This window comes from Fringilla coelebs (assembly GCF_963513975.1).
Source record: "Fringilla coelebs genome assembly, chromosome: 7".
NCBI classification, from domain to species: domain Eukaryota; kingdom Metazoa; phylum Chordata; class Aves; order Passeriformes; family Fringillidae; genus Fringilla; species Fringilla coelebs.
Window position 1 is genome coordinate 18,390,732 of NC_140035.1, and position 25,566 is coordinate 18,416,297.

General features: G+C 35.6%; 1 protein-coding gene across 1 annotated transcript; it reads right to left on the reverse strand.

Moving 5' to 3' along the window:
* Window positions 1-12,078: 12,078 nt before the first annotated feature.
* On the reverse strand, window positions 12,079-22,698 carry GALNT3 (polypeptide N-acetylgalactosaminyltransferase 3; the record flags this gene model as incomplete). Its single annotated transcript, XM_084209158.1, has 10 exons — window positions 12,079-12,201; window positions 12,682-12,834; window positions 15,450-15,551; window positions 16,149-16,280; window positions 17,354-17,554; window positions 17,929-18,046; window positions 18,761-18,995; window positions 19,251-19,400; window positions 20,690-20,862; window positions 22,190-22,698. 10 exons carry the CDS (start codon window positions 22,696-22,698, stop codon window positions 12,079-12,081), a joined length of 1,896 nt encoding a protein of 631 aa, XP_084065284.1.
* Between the last annotated feature and the right edge of the window lie 2,868 nt (window positions 22,699-25,566).

The window sequence follows — 25,566 nt, forward strand, 5'->3', positions numbered from 1 at the left end:
AGTCAATGTTCCAGACACATTTTGTTTTCTCAAGCTACACTGGCAGTGGTATTGCACAAAACCAGTTAATGTAAAGATTTAAATAAAAATCATCAAACCCTTTTTTTTGATAAAAATAAAACAGATAAGTAAAAATTACACCCAACATATTTCAAAGTAGCCTACCTATGAACATATGTGAAACCTGCCAAGCTATCTGAATCAAAACTTCATGTCGGGCCTGTGCAAGATTGTTAAAAATGATACTTTGAAATAATCATGTTTAGAGTCCTAATTTTCAACATATCTGAAAAGATGGTAAGTTTAATGTAAAAATAACTACTGTACAAAAAAAAGTTTTAATTGTCCTGTACTGTTTGTATTTTATTTATGGTAGTTTAAGAGTCATGTTTTGATAAAAATGAACAGCATGTTCATTTGAGCAGAAGATCCATAGTTACTTACGAAGAGCATGTCCACTTTTCATCTGGAGTACCTTGTATTCTTCCTTATTTTTTCCTAATACTATTTCTGATAAATCATCTTGAAACACATTTTTAGAGTGTACTATTTTTCTCTTTTACTGTTCTTGACAAACAGAAGAGTCACCAAGGGGGCATTTACATCTTCTAGAATAAAGAAAGGTAGACAATCCTCCATTTAAAACTAAAATCAGTGGCATTCCAGAACTAGTTTCCCCTCCCCAAAGAAGAATGATCTTGTATATAATGGCAAAGCAGTAGCTTAAGCTCACACAGCACCTTCAGCCCAGCCACCGTTCAGATCCTTACGCACTTTAGTGCCACTTTGCAGTACTGTACGAACTGCGGGAACTGTGAACCTCCTGGGACAAATGCCATAGCTCCAGACCCTGAGGCAATGTAACATCTTAAAATTCACTGTAACAAAACCTGTACATTTCTCCCAAGCCAGTTTATGAATATGTCAGTATGCAATTTATAAAAGCAGAGCCTTACTGATCAAAGTTTAAATAAAGCATGGGAAAAAATGTGGAAGTGTCTAGATTGCCTAAATTTTTCACATACAAGACTGGCTTTTGTGGACTTCTGATTGTATCTCAAATTTAGTACCATTTGGTCTTACTAGGAAACAGTCCATTCAGTGAGGAAAAATAGCTTCAAAATTTTATACGTGCAAAAGTCTGCAAGCAAAAGAACATGTGCATCATATGGATATCCATAAATTGTGATCTACTTGTTTTTAAATGAAATGGGAATTAAACTATCTTTAATTTATTAAACAGTCTTGCTTTTGTTTAGGAAAGGAGGCATAGGAATCAGCTTTTCTCTGCACTGGTAATTCTGCACTGCCTTATTTTGATTTCAAAATCTATTTCAGCATTTTTGTTCTTCTAATACTGAGATTTCATTTATTATACATCAAGTAGTTGAAATGTAGACCTGTCTTGTTTGTCAAAATGCGGATCAGCATCTTAGTTTTTATCTGTGTCAAATCTAGATGGTTAACAGTGTGCATGTAAACACAGTGTAAATTTTATCTCTGTAACAGTGATTCTTCTGGTTAGAAGCTCTTTAAAACATCATGTACAGTACTACAGTAGAAGAACTGCCAATGTAAAATACGCTTTTCAAAAAAAAGAGCTAACTTAATTGTTTTTATATGAAATCTGGGCAAAGTGATTCCTCGTATTTATGCTAAATTAGCAAAATATTTTTATTCCATGTAGTAGCTGGAAAAGTTTTTTATTTACTTGTTTCCACAAGAAGTCCTACATGTTTTATATGAACTGCATTGAAAAGTCTAGTTCTCTAGGGACTGGATTCCAAACTTGCAACGTATTCCATCTCCTGGGAAAGCGCACTCATGTTGGTTTTCTGGCTCAGCAGTTCCACAGCCTCTGTTCCTCGCAGTCACAGACCACTCTAGTCTCTTTCTCTAAGGCTGAGTAGCCAGGTAAGTGCCTGTGTTCTGCAATGCCATACAGCAAATACCCACAATTTTTAAAGAGAAATGTGCTAGTCCGTAAAGTTCTGCACTTAAGAGTAAATTATTCTGTTCAAGATATTCTAAGGGCAAATTAACAAGTCTCTGTATATATAGGGATCTTGCTTTAACAGCAGGCTTAAATTAGGCACTCCCTTAACACCAGCACCAAAAGCACAAATCTCTTCTGCTTGAGCTGGGACAGTAGATGAGGATCAGTAGTGGCTCTTTAACTTCAGAGTGTGTTGGAGAACCACTCACTTTACTGGGGTATCTCTCTCAGGGGAAAGTAAAATGAAATCTTTTGCTTTGTTATTCATGCCCTTACTGAGCAATAAGAAATTATTTTCTTGGCCCCTATGCTTTCACATGAAAAATATCTTTAATAATATCAGCAAGCACAGTAAGTGATCAACTGTATAAAATACTTGTCAGCCAGCTTTAAACATTGAGGTGATGGTTATTTACTATTTCTATTGGCACAGATTTCTAGTAGGATGTAGAAATCAGGTGAGAGTCAAGTTTCCCATCACTTGTTTAAATTTTGATTTATTTTTTAGAACAAAAAAGCATACTCATCATTTAAGGAAAAGCAGGCTTAAGTCATGGGATGGAAAATATCTTCCTGTTATTTTCTGGACTAGTATATACATGTATTAACATGCTGTGTCCCATTTCCCAGCTGGTTAATATTCACGTTGATAACCAGTCCTTTCATTTTGGGTAGGCTGTTTCTGTGTGATAAAATTATTATGTTACTAAATGATATCCAGCAGTATTTGCTTCTGTATCAACACAGTGTATTATTTGTGAAAATATCTGTATTACTGATAGTCTTTATCAGCTTCATTTCCAAGATATCTGGCTACTGGTAAACACTCCCAAGAAGCCCGGTATATATTTGTGATTATATTGAATCATTCACAAAAATGAGTCATAACAAAGGCATTTCCCTGTCTTGAAACAAACTGGAATTTTCACAGAGACCATTACTGGAACAGCACCTAAAAGCAGATGCCCTTTTGCCTATAAGGTGAACTTCACCTCTCTTGGAAAAAGGTGCATAGTTAATATATATGAACCTGTAATTGATGTTAGACATGAAATTAGACATGAAATTAGACATGAAATTCCTAAACAATTACAGCAATTGCAATTGTTGCTTAACAGTTATAACTCATGTCCATTGAAACATCCTTAAAATTAAAAGCTGGTCAGTAGGAGCTTCTAATATTCTTTGATGAGCTGTATGCCACTTAGATCAGAAAATTCTGGATTTGTAAAGCCTTATAATTTTTCATTTGCATAATTTCCTGCTAGTGAATCATAATTGGAGTTGACATCTGTTTATTTTAAGGCCATTGGTTCCACTCCATAGTAACTATCGCTTGTTACAGATAAGGTTCAGCTGCTCCCCTGCTCTGTTAACAGTGGGATCCTGCCTTTGGTCCAAGTGCTGCAGAACTCCTGTGTGGTATTAGTGATGCTGTTACTCACTAGATTGCTGACTGATCCCAGGCCAGATCCAGTTTCTAACCTGATCTGGCTGTTTTATTTCAGTAAATCTGCTAATAAACTGATCATGTTGCTTTCCCTGCCTCCCAGGTAGTACCTTCACAAACACAGCTGCTTTGTTAAAGATTGTACACATACATTTGTATGCAAAACCGAGCATGTATAAAGGGTTTTATTAGTTCAGGTGTTCCTGACAGAAATGTGCCACACTGGATAGAGAGTACTGGGCTCAGACAGAGGAGTCCCTTCTGCCTTTGTCCTGTTGTGTCATCATGTTCTCTGTGCTCTGGTTTGTAATGTACTTGGAGATACTGTGATAAAACATAATTCTATACAACAGGTAAAATACCATTTTATTCTCATGTTTTGGCATCATAACTAAATTTTTGTACTGCAGACTATGCCATTTTCCAAATTAAGCCCAGCCCAGCTCAGAAGTAACCAGAAATTTTTCAGTAACGTGAAGAACAGCTGACATGAGCTCTCCTTTCCTTAAACTGGATTAATGAGCAAAAGTTAAAAAGTAAATTTCACAGTGAAAAATTAGTCTAAAAGCTATGTTGAATATACAACATTTACCTGTCTAGTGCTTAATATTTGAGCAGCAACATTCCTGCAACGCCATACTTGGCAGCAACAAGCAGTCTTGTTCCTCTGCATGTTGTCTTTTGCCAACTGAATTCTCTCAGTTGAAACTCCTTGTCTAGGCTCCTGTAGCAATGCAGGTGTTCCTACTCAAACATAAAGCAAGACAGACCCATGATACCCTTTTAAAAGGCATTTGTTAAATAAGGGCACTGTTAGAGCTCATGAGTTTTTTAAACCGATGTTCATTGTGCCAGTTGTTTTATTTCCTGAAACAGTCAGGGACAGAAGAGGATGATATGGAAAATCCTTAAGCATTTGGGGCTGTTACGCTTTCCTGCTGAGACTAAAGAGTAATTCTGTCATCTGCTTTATTACGGTTGCAGGACAGTTGATGTAAAATATTTGAAAATCTAGAATTAACTCAGAGAATATATTCTATAGAATTTATTTCTAAAATACTAAAAGTGATTACTATTTTTTTAAAATGGTAGAAAGCTGTTATTTTCAAAACAGAGTCTAGTTCACTTAGCGTGTTCCTTGGTATGAGAAATCTCAGCATTTGCCTTTTCAGTGTTTCAAAGTTTTTTTAATATTCCTAATTTTGCTATTCTCTGTAATCATTGTTCATGTTCAAATTATTGTCCATTTTCTCCAAGAAGTGTCAAATCCAAAGTACAAATACTGTGAAGTGATGAAGAAGTGCAATGTAGTTTTAAAGATGTCTGAGTGAACACATGCTTGAGTTCTTCACAAGTTTTTCCTTTTCACTGTCTCTTCCCTCCCCTCAATCCAAGGCAGCTTTTAATTTTATGGCTAACAAAACCAGAGTATAGTTTCCACTTAAGGAGGAAAATTTTAACATCTTTGAGGACTTTTCTGCTACCCTAATGGCTGATTTTACTTTATATGAGCATCCACTTTATGAAACACCTGTTTTGCAGCTTTATTATTTTCTTTTTAGTTCCTTCCTTGCTGCTGGTGTTTGGGAGGTCTGTTGTACAGTAAGACTTTCCATTAAAATCAAGCACAAGGACAACTCTACTGTCCTTTGTGCTGAGAATGAGATTTTGAAAAGCCAGATTGGGTGGGGTTTTGGACAACGTGATCTAGTGGCCGGCAGGGGCAAGGGGGGTGGAACTAGATGGTTTTTCAGATCCCTTCCTAACCAGGCAATTCCATAATTCTAGAGTTAAAATATATATTGCCCTACTACTGTCTTTAAGGTTAGGCAGACACCCACCCCTCAGAGGGTCCCACTGACTGGAGAACCATATTCTTGGTGCTCTGTGTTGCACCTTCTCAATTGAGAACATAGTCCTTCATCCAAGGCTGGGGGTGGAACAAAAAAAAAGTCAAAAGATTTTGTACTTTATTAACACAATTATTTAATATGGAGTTGAGCAATGACACTTCTCTTTCATGAATGAATGTCCAGTAGACCAAAGTCAAAAAAAGTTTGTCTCTCATGTACATTCTTCTAACTTCACTTTTCCAACAAACCATGAAGATGGGATTAGCTTTTCTTGATGGGAAAAGGGTAGAAGATAAAAATGTGCATCCTTGTTCTAATACAAGGATCGAGATAATCCTTTGTCTTCAAACACTTGAGCGAGTGCAAGGAGGATAGAAAGAACAATTTAGAGGAAAAGAAAGATGAAGGCAAGAGGTAGATTGATGAGGATTATTTTTCTACTAAAGGGAAAAATAAAGCATATTAGAAAAAAAGCAACTGAAGGAAAAAGGCAAATTAAGATCTTTCAGAGCAAGTATGGTAAAGTGTATGGACATTCACTACAAGCTTATGTTAGATTGAAATATTGTTTATTATTTAATATATTGTAACCAAACGTGAACTCGGTGGAAATAGGAACTGACAGTTTTTTCCAGACCAGAGTTATACAGGTGGCCATTCAATAAGACACATGCAAATCCATGGGGTAAAAAAACTAAAAAGCAGCACGCTAGAAGCATTGCTACCATGTCACTCTTAGCAGATGGCAGTTTCCAAGACAAGTTCAAAATCATTTTAGTTAACTCTGCTCCCAGGCACCTGTTCTTATATACCCAGTTTCTCAGCTAGTGAGATGCTAAAAGCAAAGACAAAATGTTCTTTTATCAGCATTTTATCTTGGTGTTTTCAAATGAGGCTTACTACATTATGGCAGGTAATTATTTTGGGTTTCTCCATCTTAAACTTCTAAAATACATTCTTAAGAATGAAATTTTGGGTTGGATTGTGGATGAAGGTTAACCTTGCTGGGTAATGGGGGAATCACTGTAAAGAACCATTTGTGACTCTCAGATATAGATTCAGCACCAATTTTCAACTTCTTGAAAAGCTCATGCTGTGCACTGGCAGCTGGTTCTCTTAAGACCAGAAGCAAGCATGCTGGTTTTTTTCAAGCCATTTCACACAAGTACCACAACTTCAGGTCTCAAATGCCCATGTAAACAAGGCTTAATAACTGGGCACTTCTTTTAACTGACTGATTGTAGGCACTTCTATGGAAATATGTCTGAAGTGTAGTTTGTGAAATATGTTTAAAATGTGTTTGATGTCAAATAAGCACTAGACATTTAACAGTGCAAAAATAGTCAAAATCTGTAGATTACAAAACTGTTCCTAAGATCCTCAGCCTGTAATATTGTCTTAGTAAAGTTGATCTTTTAAGTTACATTGCATTCTGGTGTAATAACCTTTTACAAATAAAATTACTAGTACATATGTACTTGTTAACACCTGTTAACATAAAACATGGCAGTTGGTTCTTTTGATTTGGTTTAATCTCCAACTAATAGAAATTTTGTAAAAAACACAAACAGAAAAAACTCATTACCTTTTATATGTTTACAGTGTTTTGTTTTAGCAGACTGTATTAACATTCACACGGTCTAGTCCATCCCTGTCTTTTAGCAGGTTCATCTCTCTCTGTTTACATACATACATATATGTATTTCCCCACAAGAATATAAAATTGCTTTTGAAATTTTTGTTGGCAAGTGGTAAATAGTACACCATGGCATAATCCCAGAAGCACTTGAGTTGATGGTCTTTCAGACAGGTAATCCATTCAAATGGGACTAGTAAAAATGCATAATTGCAGTCATTAGTTTAAAATTTGTACATTACTTCTAACACTACTGATTTCCGAGAAAAATAATTGTTACGTACTTAACATTTTCCATTACAGATGATCTTGCATACTAAAATTATGGAGGTCTCAACAGTTAAGCAAGATATTTATTTGGACTGCTGCTTTTAAACTGTTTGAAGAAGCAAAGGGAAAGAAAGTTCATCTTAAAATCTGTATATGGAAATAATTTTAAGCTTCATGAACTACACATTCCTTACTTTCCTTTTTTTAAACAAGTTGTAACATCAAAGATGCCAAAGGGTAATATAAGCTACAATAATATTCAACAGAACTTAACCTAGATCTTATGTTGTAATAATTTATTCAAATTAACTGTATTCTTCTGTATTTATATTTTCCATATTTATTATGAATGATATGAAATTTGATGTATTTATTGTGGCTTATTACTGCAGTGTATATATTACAAAAATGAGCATTTTTAAGTCTTAGTTTTTTTGTTAATTAGTGGCACTTGTATCAGCTGTATTTTTATTATATATTGTACAATATATATTGTCCATTTGTTTGCAATGAAGTAAACCAGGTTTCTACGTTACATGCTGGCTGCCAGTGCATTGTGCGTCTCATTTCTGCTCTGCAGTCACTAGACAGCCTCTCAGCTAAGAGAGCTGGCATTAGTACTGCACCTCCTCCCTGGCACCTGCAGAGCCTCCAAAGGCACTGTGAAATTTCAAGCATTTCTCCCATTCCTGATAGTCTGGTAGAATAAGGAGAAGCAGTTTGTGTGGAATTTCTCTGTGTGTGTTCTTTTGTTTCTAAATATTTGTATGTCAATTAAATTAAATAAACAGAAATGCCTTCTTAGGTATATCCATTTGCCCTTTAATGATACTACTGCCTACAATTTTCTTTGGCCAGGGAAATACTGTGCCTGATTCATAATAAGGTAATGAAACAATTGTTTTCAACAGCTGTTGGAATAAAATTTTGCAACAGCTCTCTCTGGTGGACAAGTTGCAGTAATTTTATACATCAGATCATTTCAATGGCAACATTCAAAGAATACTGCTAAATTTCAGGACAACTGCTTATTTTGAAAACTGATGATCAACATAGCTCCATTAAAAATAATTAACAATCACAGCACGATCTCTGCTATCTTTTTATTCTGATATTTATTCAAACTGAGAAGCACATTTGTAAAAAGTAAGTTGCCCTTAAGTTTGCTTATATGATAAATTATGTATAGCTAAATTGTTTGTGTTTTAAAAAACGGATAAAGATGAGATGCTGTCCTCTAGATTATAAGAAAGTTCTCCTGGGAATTAGGGTACCACTTGGTTGTAGTCTGTTGGGAGTCCCATATTTGCTTTTGGCATTGCTGTATATGGTGGCTAAAAGGGCTGCTCCAGGGCTTGCTAAGCCATGCTGATACAATCAAACGTAAAAGAACTTTCAACACTGGTTCAATTCAAGATCCCAGGATGCCCCTTCAGCAGAAGATTTAACACTTTGGGTTCACTTGTAGGTTGATCTGTTAATAGTACTCACATTATTCTATACTCACGCTAGACTAAAGCAGCAATTACTCCCAAGGGTGATAAAAAAAATCCTCAGATATTGTGGGCTGGCAAATTTCCACTGCAGTGAATGGTGTCATAACCAGGTGGAGCCCGAGCAACCAGTAGGGACCTCTTGTTCACAGGCAGTGGCACCCAGAGCCACAGGCCCTGAAGTCCCAAAAGGTTTAAGACCTGCTTCATCCTGCTGGGAGCATGGCTCAACTCTCCTGGCCTGAAGTCAAGCCTTCTTCAGCACTTGTGATTACTCCCTGGATGTGTAAGAGAGCACAGTGAGATGGAGGTTAACACTGATGACAGCTGTTTAGTAACCTGCAGCAGTTTTTACAGCCATCTGATGGAGGTACCAATTTTTACATGCTGTGTATGGAATCCTACTCACCTTTGTCCCCTTCATAGGAGCAGAGAAGGGCATTATAATATTACCAAAAGACATAAAAGAGCCAGAGAACCCCCCCTGCAACAAACTGCTTTTCAGCAAGCCTTTCTAATTATTAGAAACTATTAGCCACTTTCAAGAGAACATTAACCGCCAGAAGATGATGCTGCTTTTTTATTAGCTTAAAAAAACCCCAAAATCCAACTTCCTAAACCTCTAGTCATATTTACAGATCTTATTGTTCTCCTAGTATTATATGATGCCTATATATGTGTGTACACACACACACACACACACACACACACACAAAAATATTTGGAAGTGTAATAGTCACTGTGACCTAAAAGTTAATTTCACATCTTCAAAAAGAAAAGAACAAAAAAAGTCACTTAAAATTTTCTTCTACTTATAGATTTGCTTCCCTCTTTTCAGGCAGGCTGGGGAGAGTCCAAGCAAAACTAAACTGCAGTACTAGGTACTGCAAAATACAGACTAAAATGTCACAGTTTAGGGAACTATGCTAGTTAACATACCAAAAAAAATATTATATATATTTTGTACTAGTGACCTATGTTAGACCAGAAAAAAGTCCCAAAAAATGAAAGGAAAATCTTTAAAAAACCATTTTAAAATCACAGAATTAATTTCCTTTTCTATAGCTAGAACTAAATGCAAAATATAATAACTAGGTGAATTGATATAACTAATCTCTGTGAAAAAACCCTACATATACTGTTATACATGCAAAAAACCCAAAAAATACAAAGTGGAGCCTCTGTAGCATTGCTTAGGAAGAGGTTCCTACTTCAAGTGCAACAGAACACTCGTTTCTTTGCAATTCAAATTCTACCCTGGTTTGAAATGTTAGGTATCAAAGAAAAACAAACCCTCAAACAAATGGCAAAAACCCAACTGATAATGAGTAGATAAATGATGTTTCATATGTGCATATCCCAATATGACAAGCTTCTAAGAGAAACATGTTGCATGAAGAAATGATCCTTTAGTGATATTAAAAATAATGCATTTTCTGTATAACATGAACTGAGAACTAAAAGAACAAGTACTTTTAAACTGGCATGCTAAATACTTTGTCTTCTAGAGCAGGTTCCTCAGACACTGAGTTTCCATTCCATACCCAAGGTTCAACATAACACAATTGGCTCTCTGCATAATCTCCCATCCTCTATTCATATTCAACCCTTTTCTCATTGACCTGTGCTATATTTTTTCCTCAACTCCCCCCATTTTATCAAGTGCATGTATTGGCCTTCAAATATTGGTTTGATCTGCAAAAGTAATAATACTTAGCATTCCATTACCAAATTAAAATATTTATCAGAGGATGCAGGCAAATCTTTGTGCAGTGTTGTTCTACACAACCTTCCAGTTTCAGTGGCATAAATAACCTTTCCTGGTACAGTCTTTTCAACTATTTCAACTATTAACTCTGCATCAAGTTATTTTAAGTTGTATAGCTTTAATATCCTGGGATACTCTCAGCAGGTGTCTCCAAAAGCCTTACAAAAGCTGAGACACAACTCAAAGGCATTATCAACTCTGAAAAAAAAATTAGCATTAAAGCTTCTGGCAAATTATCACTGGTCCTTGCTTATACACTTTTTTGTGTTTTAGATGACTTATAAGTACTGAAAAGAATTTTTCTTGCTTTTATTCAGAAACTGAACTCATTAGGTACCATTAAATTATGAACAGGCTCCCTCCCCACCACAGAAGTAAAAAAACCCCACATCATCATCCATTCACCCACTAGATTTAAGTTAGCATTTATCTGTAATGATATTACTTACTTACTAGGATAAAAGAACAGATTCATTATTAGTGTATTTTTGTCCTATTAAGCCTGTAATACCCACTCCTTCATATTTATTCTCAGCTTTATGTTTGCTCATGCAGCCAAATACTTTTGTCTTCACTTTAAAATTTTAAAAAATTGATTATATATTTGATGATGCTATATTATTTTCTATAATTAGCAGAATAGTTAGGAAGGCCAAGGTCTCACTCAGACTGATAAATCTGAGATCAGTCCTTTGTAACAAGCAAAACAGAAACAAGAAAAAAAATTAATATATAAGTGTTGGCACAAGAAATTACATATGGATAACATTAGAAACTTCTGAAGTAAACATTGCATAAAACACTAGAAGGTAGGTACAGAAGTTTACTAGATAACATGTAATTTAAAAGCAATAATGAACAGAATGCTGAAGAAATGTCTGAATGTTAAACAGCTCAGAGGCCCACTACAATAAAACTTTATAATAATTTTTTAAGTCCATGAAATATAAAAAAGCTGTACAAGAAGTTTTGGCTAAACAAAAGATTAGTATCAAAATAAGCAGATTTTCCATTAAAATAATCATAAATATATATTTTAGTGAGAATTACTTTTTTTCTTCTGCAAAACAACTGACTTTCTAGAAGCTGAGCACAATGTAGTATCCTATTTGGCTTTGACCTGATGATCTAATTTTCCAAGTGAAGTAACTTTAAAAATATTGACAAAGTTTCACTGAGTAAATTATTAAAAAAAAAATAAAGTCAGCCATTTGAGCATAAAAACATACATATAAAATGTATTGGGTTTTAGACAGACAAAAATTTCTCACAACACTACAGAGAAAATTAGTCTTCTTCAGAAGTACTTACAGTATGTCAGGAAAAAAAAAATCCCACATATGGCCCCTAAGATAAGAGAACTAATAGGATCCATAAATCAGTGGTCAACATATAAAGTCTTGTCACAGAAATATTGTAAACAAAACATAACCAGGATCCCAATTATCTTTGGTATACCAGACTTCCAGGGAATCTCTTATGGCACATTTTATATCCAACATAAGAGGGAAAAGAAACTGTTTAAACATTTTGCCTTTAAACTATCACATAAAAATCACAGTTCAGAATGGTTCTTTTCTTTAATAAAATGTTTCTGGCCTATAATATCAAATTAATCGTTCTGGCCAAAGATCCACTTCTGGAAAGGGTCTGAGGGATTACAGGATGCCAAACTTGGATGCTCTCCATTTCCTGTAAGGCACATATGTAGCGCTTCATTGTACAGAGTTTGATCCTGAAGTGAGGAAAAAAAGGAAGAAAAGAAAAGTGAACAAACAATGAACATGCTAGCTCCCCCCCCAGGCTGGGTGCTAAAGAGTAAGCTCATACAGGTGGTGCAGAGGGGGCTAGAAAATACATAAGCAGTACATAAGTGCCAACTTGCTTTGTTAGGAAAGTTTTGTAAAATATTTTAAAAACATCTGAATATACAGATGTACAAAATATACAAAGCATCTGAAATGACCACCAGGTGGATGTCTAGATGTCTAGACAAACACACTAAAGGATATCAACTGGCTTTTTAAGTGACATTCCTACTAGTGACATCAAGTTTTGATCTGCAACTGAAAAGCTGACATTATCTCCATTTTCCTGCCAAAACTAAACTTACATTTTTTTTGCTTCAGAGTTTCTGTTTTGCTGGCATGTTTGCTTTTATTGAAAATCCAAAATTAACTAATAAAAATTCAATTTCACTGCACAGGATATCTACCTTCTGGTGCAGCCACTGCTCCTCCCCAACAGCAAAGGTTTTCTGGCCTTTGTAAGTGCACTCACGAAGCTGCACAGGTCCCTTGGAAGCATGCAGACAAAGCTCCTTCTGAATGTTATGGCGAATTTCGTGGTGTGCAGAATATTCAAAGTACTATTTAAATAATCAAAAAAAATTGGTAAACAAACAGAAAGAAGAGTATTAAACTAAATTAAGCCTTTCGAATTCCCATACACAAAATTATACATTTCTTATTCAAAAATTTGAGACTACAGAATAATTCCTCTGATATTTAGCATAGACACTTCAAAAGTGTTTACAAAACTAAAAGTAGTTTTTAGTAGTAACGCAACACTAATTTATACTTGTATAAATTGGAAATAACATTTGCTGCATGTGTGATGCAAAATCTTACTCCCACACAGACCATATATAACTCAAGGAGACAAACTGAAGAGTAGAGATAGTTTAAGATAACTTAAATTTTGGCATTTCTTAACTAAAAATCTGCATTCAATTCTGTTGCTAGATTTTGGGTTTTCTTAAAGCAACCAAAAAGAAAAGTTGTCACATGAAACAATGCTGATTGCTGTATGCCAACTTTTGCTGCTTGATCTAAACAATAAATGTGAAGAGTAGGATGCTGTTATAGCCTCTTGTGAGGTAACTATTAGAAAATTATAAGCATGTATTTTGTGAGCTCATTTCACCATGATTTTCTGACAGCAGAGTAGTCCTAAGGCTCAGCTATAATTCTGATCCTAACAGGGATTTACTTCTAAAAGATACAGACACAGCTGCTCTTTTACCCCTTCAGCCCTAACCTATAATTAGATCTCTTCCTTTTCTCCCACATTTACCAGCAGAGTCCCTAACATTACATCTCACTGCTACTGTTTCTTGCCGCTGGATGTCAGCCACCTTCACCATATCTTTCCTTTGAATATTAAGGCCAGACTCAGTTACCCCCCTTGGCCTTCTGTTTCCCAGTGGTCAGCAATCATCTCCTCCCTACCTTGGAAACAATGGGAACAGCACTGAGGAACAAACAGGCATCTCACTCTTAAGACTCTAGCACCAACATTAGTCCTCAAAACAGGTAGTGAAGGAGGAGTGAGCTGCTTAGTCATTGAGCTCTCAGACATAGTAATTTACTCTTCATCTGGTTATCTGACCTAATCTGTCCTGATTTATTTTTGGAACTTGAACATCTCTGCAAGCCCTGAAAATAATTATTTGAAAGCTATGTTTAGAACTTTATTAATTTTGGATATTGAGATGACCATGTTTTCAGCCTCCAATATTCTAAAAAGGAAGAATAATACACAACTGACATATAACTCTGAAAACTAGGTTCTCTTTTCTACTCCCATTTCAAATATGTGGATGAAGATGACAGCATGGGAAATATCAGCCTACACTGCCAAAAGTCTGGTAAAGAATAGAGGAAACTGAAAACAGAGCATTGTAATGAGAAGGGTTAGGCAAGCAAATATGCATCTCTTAAGCATTATCAGCAAAATCAGTTCTCTGAAGGCTGGCATTTAAAGGGATTCAGACTGTTATTTTGTAGCAGGAGGGAAAACAAAAAACTTAACACTTGAAAGAATAGAATTTTAGTATGGCCAAGATAACTTAAGAGAACAATAGAAACATACAGCAGATCTCTTAATACGTCTTTCTACAGTGTTCCCAAATTAATGACTGCGACAATGTGAAAAGGCTAATAGAATTAATCCACAATCAAATAAAACCCCAAATTCAATCCTGTAAGAAGCTAGCATAATAGGGTAGTTTTTAATCTAGACAGCATGCCATGTCTCACAAAAAATGATTAGGAAGAAAGTATCACATGACAAGGATTGTGTCTCAATTTTCACAGCGCAATAAATGGATGTCTTTTAAGATTGAAAAAAAAATATTAACACCCTCCCTCCCATAAGATAACAATTATATTATATATATATCTTTTAGACCTTTGCTGACCTTTAATTATTAAGGATCACTTTTAAAGGTAACAGAGAAGTGTGCATTTCTGGGCAGGGAAGGAGATGCTCTTTTTGTTAGTATTACAGTAATGATGGAACGATTCAATATCTGACATCTATTGAAAGTCATATTGTAGAAGGAACAGAGCACCATAGCTGCCTCCAAGAGCTATGGACCAAAGAGAGCTCTTCTTGAACAAATGGAATCATATTATTCACTTGCATTAGCCAGTACAGGATAGGCCACTTGGACCTCACACTGTGAGGCTGCAAGCGTGATAGGGAAGGTGGCTCAGGCCTGGACACCTGGTCTCCCAGTGGCCGGATTCCAACCAGCATCTTCCTTGACAGTGCGAGTCCTGGTGACAGAGAAAGAAGCAACAGGAGGAAGCATAAGGAAAGGAAGAATTAAGAAGACAACACTTATAAGACAGGAGTAAGGGTGGCATGAAAAGGTTTTGCACAGAAAAGAGAGGGCAAGTGAAGCAGTGCAAGTGTTTGAAATCTGAATTTCTATATTGAAGTTAAAACATTAGAAACAAGACATGACATGAAGAGTGGTATAGAAATTTTTCTTCAAATATATATATTTTTTTTTCAAATATATATATATAGGAATTAATTGTTAAGAAAATAAAGGAAAAAAGAGATAAGGAGAGAGAAATTGCATACTAAAAATTAGTCAATTTCTCTAAAATTAATTACAAAATTAATTACAAGTTTTTATACGGTAAAGCTACAGCAGAAGAGAGAATAAAAATCAGGTATTAAATATTTTACCTGGTTTCCTCCAAGTCCATGACAAGAATACATAATCAAGGGTTTGCCACCATGGTTATTTTCACCGACATCCAAGCACATGCGGTTACCTATATTTTTTAACTAAAGAAAGGGTGTTGTCAGGATAAAAAAGCTCAGTGGAATGGCAGAAACTCAAACTGTCTCAGTCACAGACAAAAGTCACCTTTAGCTTAACAACAATTACAGCTGTTCATTCATTTTTACTTTCTGCTATGCTCAAATCTAAAAATCCTGTTTCCTCAGGTCATCTTTTCTAACTAAAAGTCTAGTAACTACAGTCACACATGGAGTTATTTATTAGCCTGCTCTGTACAATGTTACTGTGATTCAAATCACAGTTTGAACAGATACACGTAAATTATTTAAAACAGGAGGAAGTGTAAATACACACTAAAAATTAATGTTCACCTCAAGCTAAGAGCTATTACTTTATTTTAGCAATGCAACGTCTAAGTTATTTGGCAGGGAAAATGACTTTTGACATAAATGAAATGTGAAAATGACACAGCTATTGACAAAGCTATAAAAGGTATGCAGAAGAGATTCTTTGTCCAGAATAGTGACAGAAAACCCTAGAGAAGTTAAAGATAGCTAAAGTCTAAAAGCTATGGCTAAGGTAGTACAAGAGATTAGCAAACATCCTGGACTATGAAGAATACAGGAAGTAATTAAACTTACATATCCAGAAAACAAAGGATTCAGGTCTGGCACATAGGCTTCTGGATAAACATTACTGAGGTACCAGGTAAAATTTTTACACTGCAGGCGTTCCCTTAATGCAAGTCTTTTTGATATGTCTCCAAATGTTTTCTGTTAGAGGAAAGGAGGTAAAGAAGGATGGAATATAAATACATTAACATTCATTTTGCACATATCAAGCTATGATATTCTGTGTAGTACCAGGCAAGTTTTAAGCTTCCTTTTTAAATTTTTTTCTTGTTAATGCTGTACTACTACAGTTACTGCTGTCTTTCAGTGTCATAACACCACTGACATCCTGCCTGCAGCATTTCAAAGCACTTGCAAGAAAAATACATTGCAAGACGGAAAACACAGAAGTATCTTTAGTCCCAAGAAAGTTTTAACAGAGTGCCATGAAGTGGGAAAGTGCAAGTAAGAACATACTGATTACAGCCATAAAGCAAACTGATCTCACTAAAAGTGTAAGCTGAAACAACAAACTGGATCAATAAAATAATTAGCATAATATCCAGTACAATGTAGAATCTTCCAAACAAAATTCAGTTGCTGGACATGCCTAGGAAATGTAATGCTTTCAGTGATACAACAGTCACAAAAATTTATCACATGAAGGGGGAAAAACAACTTCTAAAAGAAAACTATTCTAGCTGGGCAGAAAACTTACAAAATAAATAACCCAATACCCAACCTTAACCCTAAATATTTATTTACTTGAAAATAACTGACTTTTTAAGCAGATAAAGAGAGGATGGTTATCCATCATCAAGTAACTTTTATTCTGCTGCTAAAGAACCACAAAAATCTGTGTTTTCAGTAAGAATACTAAGCAATTTGAAACTAACAAGATATTTTTCTCACTCCAGAAAATAAGTTAGTTTACATTTTCTACACCCATTAGTTTCTGTCATGTTCTTCTGGTAGTTCCTGTACCTGCACAATGCAAACAAACCAGGAGAATGTATGAAAAAACCAATAGAAAAACCTCACCATACAAAATGAACATTCATCACCCAAACACTTTAGTTTTTTTCATGTTTGTTGGGCCTACACCATTAAGCAAACTAAACAGTCTTTTCATTAAAATATCTAGAATCCTTACATACTTTGTCAATAAATAACTTTTGCTCACCAAAACTTTCACCGCAGCAAGTGTGATTTCTAATACCACCACCACCACCTACTTGTTTCACAATTTTTGCTGCCTCTGTGTTTCTTCGGTAAAATATTTCTTTATATTCATCCATCCACACTTCTGCAAGGCGAACTTGATTACGTGTGATCACCTGAGTACCTTTTGGGAAAGTATGGGGACTCTTGCTGCGAAAGACATGGCCAACAACAGAGCAAGGCATGATCTCCAACTGTCCACCACATTGCCATACCTAATAATAACATTTAGTGTGTAAGTATACTGCAATTAGAATTGAGGGACTGGAAAAAAATTCAGAAATACTATTGTTTGCCAGAACACATCAAACCACTAGCAAGAGTACATATATCAGGCATACCATTAGTGAATTTCCTTATCAAATAAGTTCTGGAAACATACATTTCAGATAGCAACCCTAAAAGCATTCTAAAAAAATTAAAAGCAGTTTAGTGAGCATGTTTGTATTTTATTTAATAGGTAATTAGTAATTCAATTCTCCTTGTCCTAGTTGGCTGATTGAGCAGAGGAGTCAATATCTATTACTAATTTATTCTCAAATCACACTGTCAGCATAGAGGCAATTGCTAATTACGGAGCTAAACTTACTCTGAAAGACATTTCTATATTTTCACCTCCCCATATTTCCATTTCTTCATCATAGCTTCCGATGTGTTCAAAATAGTCTTTTGATATTGAAAAGAGACCTCCAGCAAAAGTAGGTGTTCTGCAAAAACAAAACTTTGCTGAGAAAGAACGTTTTTTTAAATATAGATGTAAAATGATGGTGCAACTGTTCTAGGAATTTTCCATGCACTTGTTAGTATTTCACTACAGTGATGCACATTCCTGGCATAGATAATACTTCTAGCACTTAAATATGTTCACATAGAGTCTCATTTGACACCTTATTGCCATTTCTTAAGAATCTGTTCAGGCTAAAAACTGCTGGCATGAAAGAAAGCATCAGCAAAACAAAATTTCTCTGTATGGAGGAAATCAAGTAAAAGTACAACTCCTACAGACCAGTAACCTGTCTGTGGACAAAGCAGGTACAATTATCATCATATCACTACTGTATCAGCCTGGTATTTGGGTGCTCTGACCCTTTGTCATTCATTCAAGTAAAGTGAATGAGGAGACAGAATCATTGTACTGTCTCTGAAAATAACTGTGCGAAATCCTCTTCTGCACCGCCCCCCCCTAGGAATACAGGTAATTTCCACTGTATGTAGAAGAAGTAATGCAGAGCAATTACTATCTTGATGAGGCTATATTTTTATGAATGCTTTAAAACGTGGTTCGCAAAGAAGGTATTACAAAAAACATCTAAGATGCCTGATAATACTCATCTGAAGAACTAATTTATTTACTAACTATTGTTCATAAGATAAACTCCGTGAAAACAAAAGGATTTAAATAGTATTCAAATTAAATTTACCTAATTGGATAGGTTTCATCCTTTCTTCTTTTATTCTCATGTTTAGGAAGAGACTCCCATCCAAATGACAAACTCCAATCAAAATTTCCTCTGTTGTGGCTATGCCCATAAGGAGATGGTTTACTGAATTCAAAGGTATTGAGATCGATAGAAGCAATGTCAGGGCTTACAACAGCAACAGGATTCTCAGCTATTCTTGCCAATAATGGCTCTAACCAGCCATAAAAGCATTCACCTGTGGAGAAAATGGGAACACTGTATTTTTGCTTGGCTATAAAGTAGTACACAGGGTATATTTTAACATGTCCGTCCAGCAAGCCAATATGGAGTATTTTTAAATACCATTGCTAATTATACCTTCAATAATATGAAATAGCAATAGGAAAGATGATATATTGCTAACATTTATAATTTAATAAAAGTCTGCAACATTAAATTAAAGACAACAGCATTATAAACCTGACCTGGCATATTTACAGGCTACACTTACAATGAGCATCCAGGAAGGTAAGGGTCTCTCCTGTTGCTACTGAAGCTCCCAATAACCGTGCAGTGATCAGACCTTTCCTTTCCTTCTGACGGACTACTTTAACTATTTGAAACTGTTTCACATATTCATCTAGTTTATCATGCAGGTACTCTAGAAAGAGAAATCAGTGTCAGGATATTCAGTGTATACACATGCCACTGCCCAAAGTGAACAAGATAAACAACTCTCACTTACCCCAGAAATTATCTCAACATCAAAGCCATAAAAATTCCTATCTGCTGAAGGTTATTTTTAGGGGCTGAGTATTTTGGGGGTAGAGATGTACGAAGAGGTAACCAGCAGAGAACAGGAGATGGAACATTAAAATAATTCTGAACAAGAAAGGACGTGCTAGTACATCTCTGCTGCAGTGTTAACCATTTGAATACCAGTTCCATTTTCATAGTAAATGGATCTCATACTTACATTACCTGCAGAACATGCAAATTCTTTCCTTAATGATGGCATACTTACACATATTTCAAAGGCTACAGTATTTACAACAGCAACAGAAGCCATATAAAAAACTATTTAAATGTTCAGATTTTGAGAAAGAAACCCATATCTCTCATGAAACATCCCACATCATCTTTTTTATTCTGCCCATCCTAAGTATTAAACTGTACTACTGAACATGCTTCACATCCAAGCGTTTCAATAGACTCAATACGGGCTTGCAAAACAGTGTAAATGCATTAGTAGAAGTATGTATAAACACGTTCATCTAAAGCTAAGCATACAAAGTTTTTTAAACTTGCATCTGTGTTTATATAGTATATATACTTATCTACTTTATATATATTACTTATATACTTTATATGTATATACTTAGTATATATACTAAGTATATACATATAAAGTACATATACTTAGTATATATACTAAGTATATATATATAATTTTTGAGACTAGCTTGACTGTTGAAGATTATTTTGCCATTAAATAATTTTGCTTTCTAATAAAGACACTACCCTTCATATTAATGAAATTTATTTGCCTAAACACAACCACTGTGATAAAATAAAAATTTCTACAACTCTGGGCCAATTTATACTTGGATACTTTGTTCTACAAATTGCAATTGGTTTGAAACAAAAGTTACAAAGGCATTTGTCATGCAAGCAGTTATGCAGGTAAATCAGAATCAGAATTGGAAAAAACAGAAATGGGGTTTAAAAACCTTTTAGAGCACAGGAATTTCATATTTAACTACCTTATGGAAAAATGGTGGGGGAGGGCTATTTTATATTAAAAAAAAAAAAAAGAAAAAAAAAGAAACAAAACCACTTAAAATACTGTTATGCGTTATACATGTCAATAGTGGTGAAGAGACCTTATCTGAAATCATAACCTCTTCCATTAAAAACAAAAACAGAAGCAAAAGCAGGAAGACTTCTTACCATCTACACTGGCATCATCCACCAGAATAATCTCTTTCAGCAGTATGGCAGGAGATGTGTACATCACACTGTGGACAGTTCTGAGCAGAGTTGACCACGCTTCATTATGGAAAACAATGATAATGCTTGTGGTTGGCAAGGGCGGGCAGCGCTTAAACTTTTGTTCAATACATCTATAAATCAGAAAGTGTCAGGGGTAACAAAATGGACAACAATTTTTTACTCAAACTCTTAAACTTTTCTTTCTAGTACAAAACTTTGTAACTATGGACATTACATGGTTCCGCTTTTGTGCTTTCTATCCTAGCTTTGCAAAGGCAGGTATTTCAACTGAAGCAGCTGTTCAGAATATTTTTTTTAATACCATGGTTGAGAATAGAACAACTTAGTTTTGCTTCTGTCTCACACATTTTTGATTACATTTCATATAATACCCAGGCCTTTTTCATGAAAAAATATTATTTTATTGAGAACAGCAGGTACTGACTGAGCTAACTCAAAAGTCACCATTACTGCTGAAACCTAAGAATATTTATTAGAAAAAAATCAGACTTTGCAAGAAAAATATAACCTATCTAATTCAAATTTCAAAGCTCTGCAAAAGTGCTATGTAAGGCTTAGGGCAGCATGTCCCATTCAAGGGATACAATTTTATACCCACAGTTTTTCAAGACTGACATATCCTAAACATAACTTCAGATCCAATGGCAAGTCAAGATGACAATGCTGTATTCATAAGTTGCACACTTAATGTTATGGCCTGTCAGCTTTAGGGCCTGGAGGACACCCCAAGGTAATAACCAGTCATTGCCTCACAAAATACACAAGCAAAGCCTCCCCAGTTATGCTCTAGGAGAGGTTATGGTGAGCTGCATTGTGTGTGTCAGCAGCAGCTCAGTAAGTTCAGCCACTTCTGGCACAGATGGCTGACAACATTTCATCTGACACTGACAGAGTCACTGCTCATAACTAAAACCCACTCTCCCCAAGCCCTACAGTCTACATTTAAAAAATTCTTCAATACTACAAGATTGTTGCTGAGATCTTCCATTCCCTTGTTCAACAGTTTACAAATCCAAATTTATTAAATTATGCCAAAATTCCTAATTTATTAAATTAAATTATGTAGTTTTATTAACACTGAAAGCTAAAAAAATGGGGGGGGTTGGTGTTTTAATTGGAAAAATGTTGAAAACACATTTTTAGTTTTATGCTAAGTAAAACTAAGCAGGTTTCCTGAAAGTTACTCAGAATTTTAGCCTTAAAGGCTAAATCAGAACACCTTATTTAAATATGGTTACTTTGAATTCAAAACCGTGAAAGAAGTGAGCTTTTCTAAACATTCCTGGCTTTGGCACTGTGGATCACTATGTACAGCCAATCATTATGTATAGCTAGGAGACTTTCCTAAACTATCAGCTACTGCTGAACTCAAATCACTTTGCAGACTGAATTTCTGAGAAGTTTTTCAACTATCAGGACATACACATTTCAACTTACTCAGGAGGTCGAGTGTCTGGTCCAAGATCTCGGTGTAAAGAAATCCTGTCACTTGCAAATGCATTAAAACAGTGTTTCTCTTCTCCAGCCTGTTTTTCTTTCTGTTCTTCTGAACTTAAGTTGTTGGTTTTAAATGCTTTGCCAGAAGCTCCAGGAGCATTAGGATCTTGAAGGGGCCGATCTAGAAAGGGTTTCAGTTCCACTGGAGTATAGTGCCCTGGCAAGCAGTGTCTCTCTCCAGGAACCTTAGTTTGCCTAATGGGTGCTTTTATCTGCATTTTTGGCTTTGCACCTTTGATATTGTTCATAGCATTTAACACAAGACCTAATACGTGACTTTTCTTTCCAACAACTGGCTCAATCCCTGCTTCGTCCTTAAAATCTTGAACACCCACTTCCCTTTGTAATAAAAATAAAAATACCAGAAAGACAAATACAATAATGCTAAACTTCCAAAGTTTCCAGTGAAAAAATGTCTTAAATAGCTTAGGTGTCTTTTTCAAGGCCATTCTAGTTTTAAAAATTTTCACACAACAGAAGTTTCTGTGAGTGTTGTTCTTCAAATATGTCACAGCATTTCTTGAAAATTATAAGACCTATAAATTAAAACAAATAGTATTAATCTAGACATCATTAGCATATTCAACTATATAAAGCCATAAGAAATTAATGGGAAGGAATTAATTCACAACTCCTAAAAGTCAAATGTTATGCAAGCTACATTACTTAAACCTATCTATAAGATATCCAAAATGCCCTTTCCCTGCTTTTTGCTTTGGGTTTTATTTGCTAAATACACTTCGTATAGAAGAACCAGAAATTAGGTATACCATCAAGAATAAAACATTATTTCTATATAGTGCCACTACTTCCAAGTTTATTTTCTTCCAAGAAGTTTGTTTAAAATTAGAATAAAGTCTTACAGAAGCAAGGAATTTTAGTTAAATGATGGGACAGAAGAAAAACAGGTGGCATCAATACATTAGCTCAAGCTGCATGTCAGAAAGAGCCATGTAAAAAGTGAACTAAAATACAGGAAAGACTTTTCAATCAACTTATTTCAACAATTTTCAAGTTTCTGCCATTATTTTTTTCACAGACAAGTAATTATTCACTTACTTTCAAAGATGAAATTATGAAAGACATTTGAGGACTACCAAAATCCAAGTGGTTTGAAATAAATTCTCTCTGCCAAACTGGCAATTTACAAGGGGACACCTTCTGCCATCAGCCTGAATAGCTGGAATAGCTATTCAGAGAATAGCTTTGTTTTTGTCTAAATTGCACATATGTGAATCAAGAAGAGAAATAAACAGCATCTAGCTAAAAGCCACACTTCCCACTTGCTAACTACTGACCACAAAATTGCAGAAAACTACTTTTCTATTTATTCCTCTGAAATACAAGTAGACCTTAACTGGAGCAACATACAGTAAGGAAGAGATACAAGTCAGTGAAAACAAAAACCCCCACCCCTTACCTGCTTTTCTTCAAGAATCAGCACGACAAACTAAGCATCTAGATTTCTTCACATTATTCTGTTTTTCAAAGTTTATGTCAGCTTAATAAACCTATACATTCAAACTAGAGTGTTTTTATCATAGAGCTATTATTAAAAGATTGCAGAGGGGAAGCACACTAGATCATACTAAAAGGTACCAAAACCATGCTTCTCAACTCACAACATTTCAACAAACCAAACCAAACAAACCAGTCCATTTCTGTGTCATGTATTATTTTCCCATTTTTCCTTACTGCTGAAACATTTGAACTACAATTCCACGGGTCACAGTTCCTGCCAGGATCTTGCTCCTGCATGGGCTCTCCATAGGCTGCAACTTTCTTCAGGGTAAATCCACCTGCTCTGGCCTGGGGTCCTGTACAGGCTGCAGAGTGGATACCTCCTCTGGGGTGGTCTTTTCGTGGGCTGCAGAGAAATTCTTCACTACAGTCTTCTCCATGAGCTGCAGGGGGAATATCTGCTCCAGTGCCTGGAATACCACCTCCCCTCCTTCTTCACTGACCTTGGGTTCTGCAGAGCTTCACATTTTTCTCACAGCTGCTGTGCAGTATTTTTTACCCTTTCTTACATACCTCATCACAGAGGCACCACCTGCTACACTGGGTGGCTCAGCTTTGGCCAACAGTGGGTCTATTCTACAGCTGCCTGGAACCAGCTGTGTTCAGCCCTGGATGAGACTGGAGGTGGGGGGGCAGCCCCATGTCTCTTAGCACAGAGGACAGCTGTGCAGTCATCCTCACCTCCTAACCTTGAAAATGCAATACACAATGTAAAACACCAACCATATGTACAGATCAGCACTCAGCATTGCAGGGACTACAGCTTCTGCACATTGCTAACCAGGAGTGATTTCCTAATACCATCAAAAAGAAAATCACATTACTGTTTCACAGTGCACCATGCACAAGCACATAAGATACTAGTAAACCTGAAAGCTTAGAAATCAATAAGCAATATAAATATATCTTCCTCAAATGGAAAGAAAACATCTTCATATTTATACCTCTATCTGTCTATACATATATTTGAAATACCTGAAGTCATAAAAGGCATTAGAAACAAGAGACAGGTGGAGCTTGCTGCCACAACACTGGTGTGAAATGTATCTGTCCCTAGAAAAGAACCTTCCCTGGAGTTAGGTGGGTTGTGGAAGACAGCAGCACAACTTAACCCTTTCAGGGTGGATTAGTACACTCCCTCAGCATGCCATGCACAGAAACAAGTGCAAGTGATGTTTCTTTAAGAAAGGATCAAGTGACAGCCTTGGAATATTATGTGCAGCAAACACCAGGTGGACAGGGGCTTGATTGCCACAAGCATACAGCAAAACCTTTTGATATAGACAAATGCTGAGTGTAGCTTTGTTGACAAAATATCTGATAGGGATATTGCTTACAATAAGAGAAGAGTTCTTTGTAGCACAGAAGAGTAGCAGTTTCCAGAACAGAAGCTGCATTGTCCAAAGAACTTTTGCCATGAAAGCTGTATTTTACTTAGGGTTTTTACCAGGATAATTTTGTAGTCAGAAATACAATCTTTATTCCCCACAAATGCCTCTTACATTTTCATGGCATAGCAATGTGTCAGCAAACACAGACCAAGCTACTATTCAATCCTCCAGGACATGATGAAGAAATATGTGGCATGATTAAACTCCCTGGGGTGACTGTTTAGCAAAGTGTTTAATCTTCTATTCATTAGTGTTATTTTCACTAATAGTAGTCTGGATTCTTACAGCACTTTGAAATAACTAGCCCTAAACATCTGAAGTTGGATTTTATTTTTTTTTTTTTGAATAAAATAACCAGAAAACTAAAATGTACTACTAAATTCTTCTAAAAGTGCCAAAAAGCAG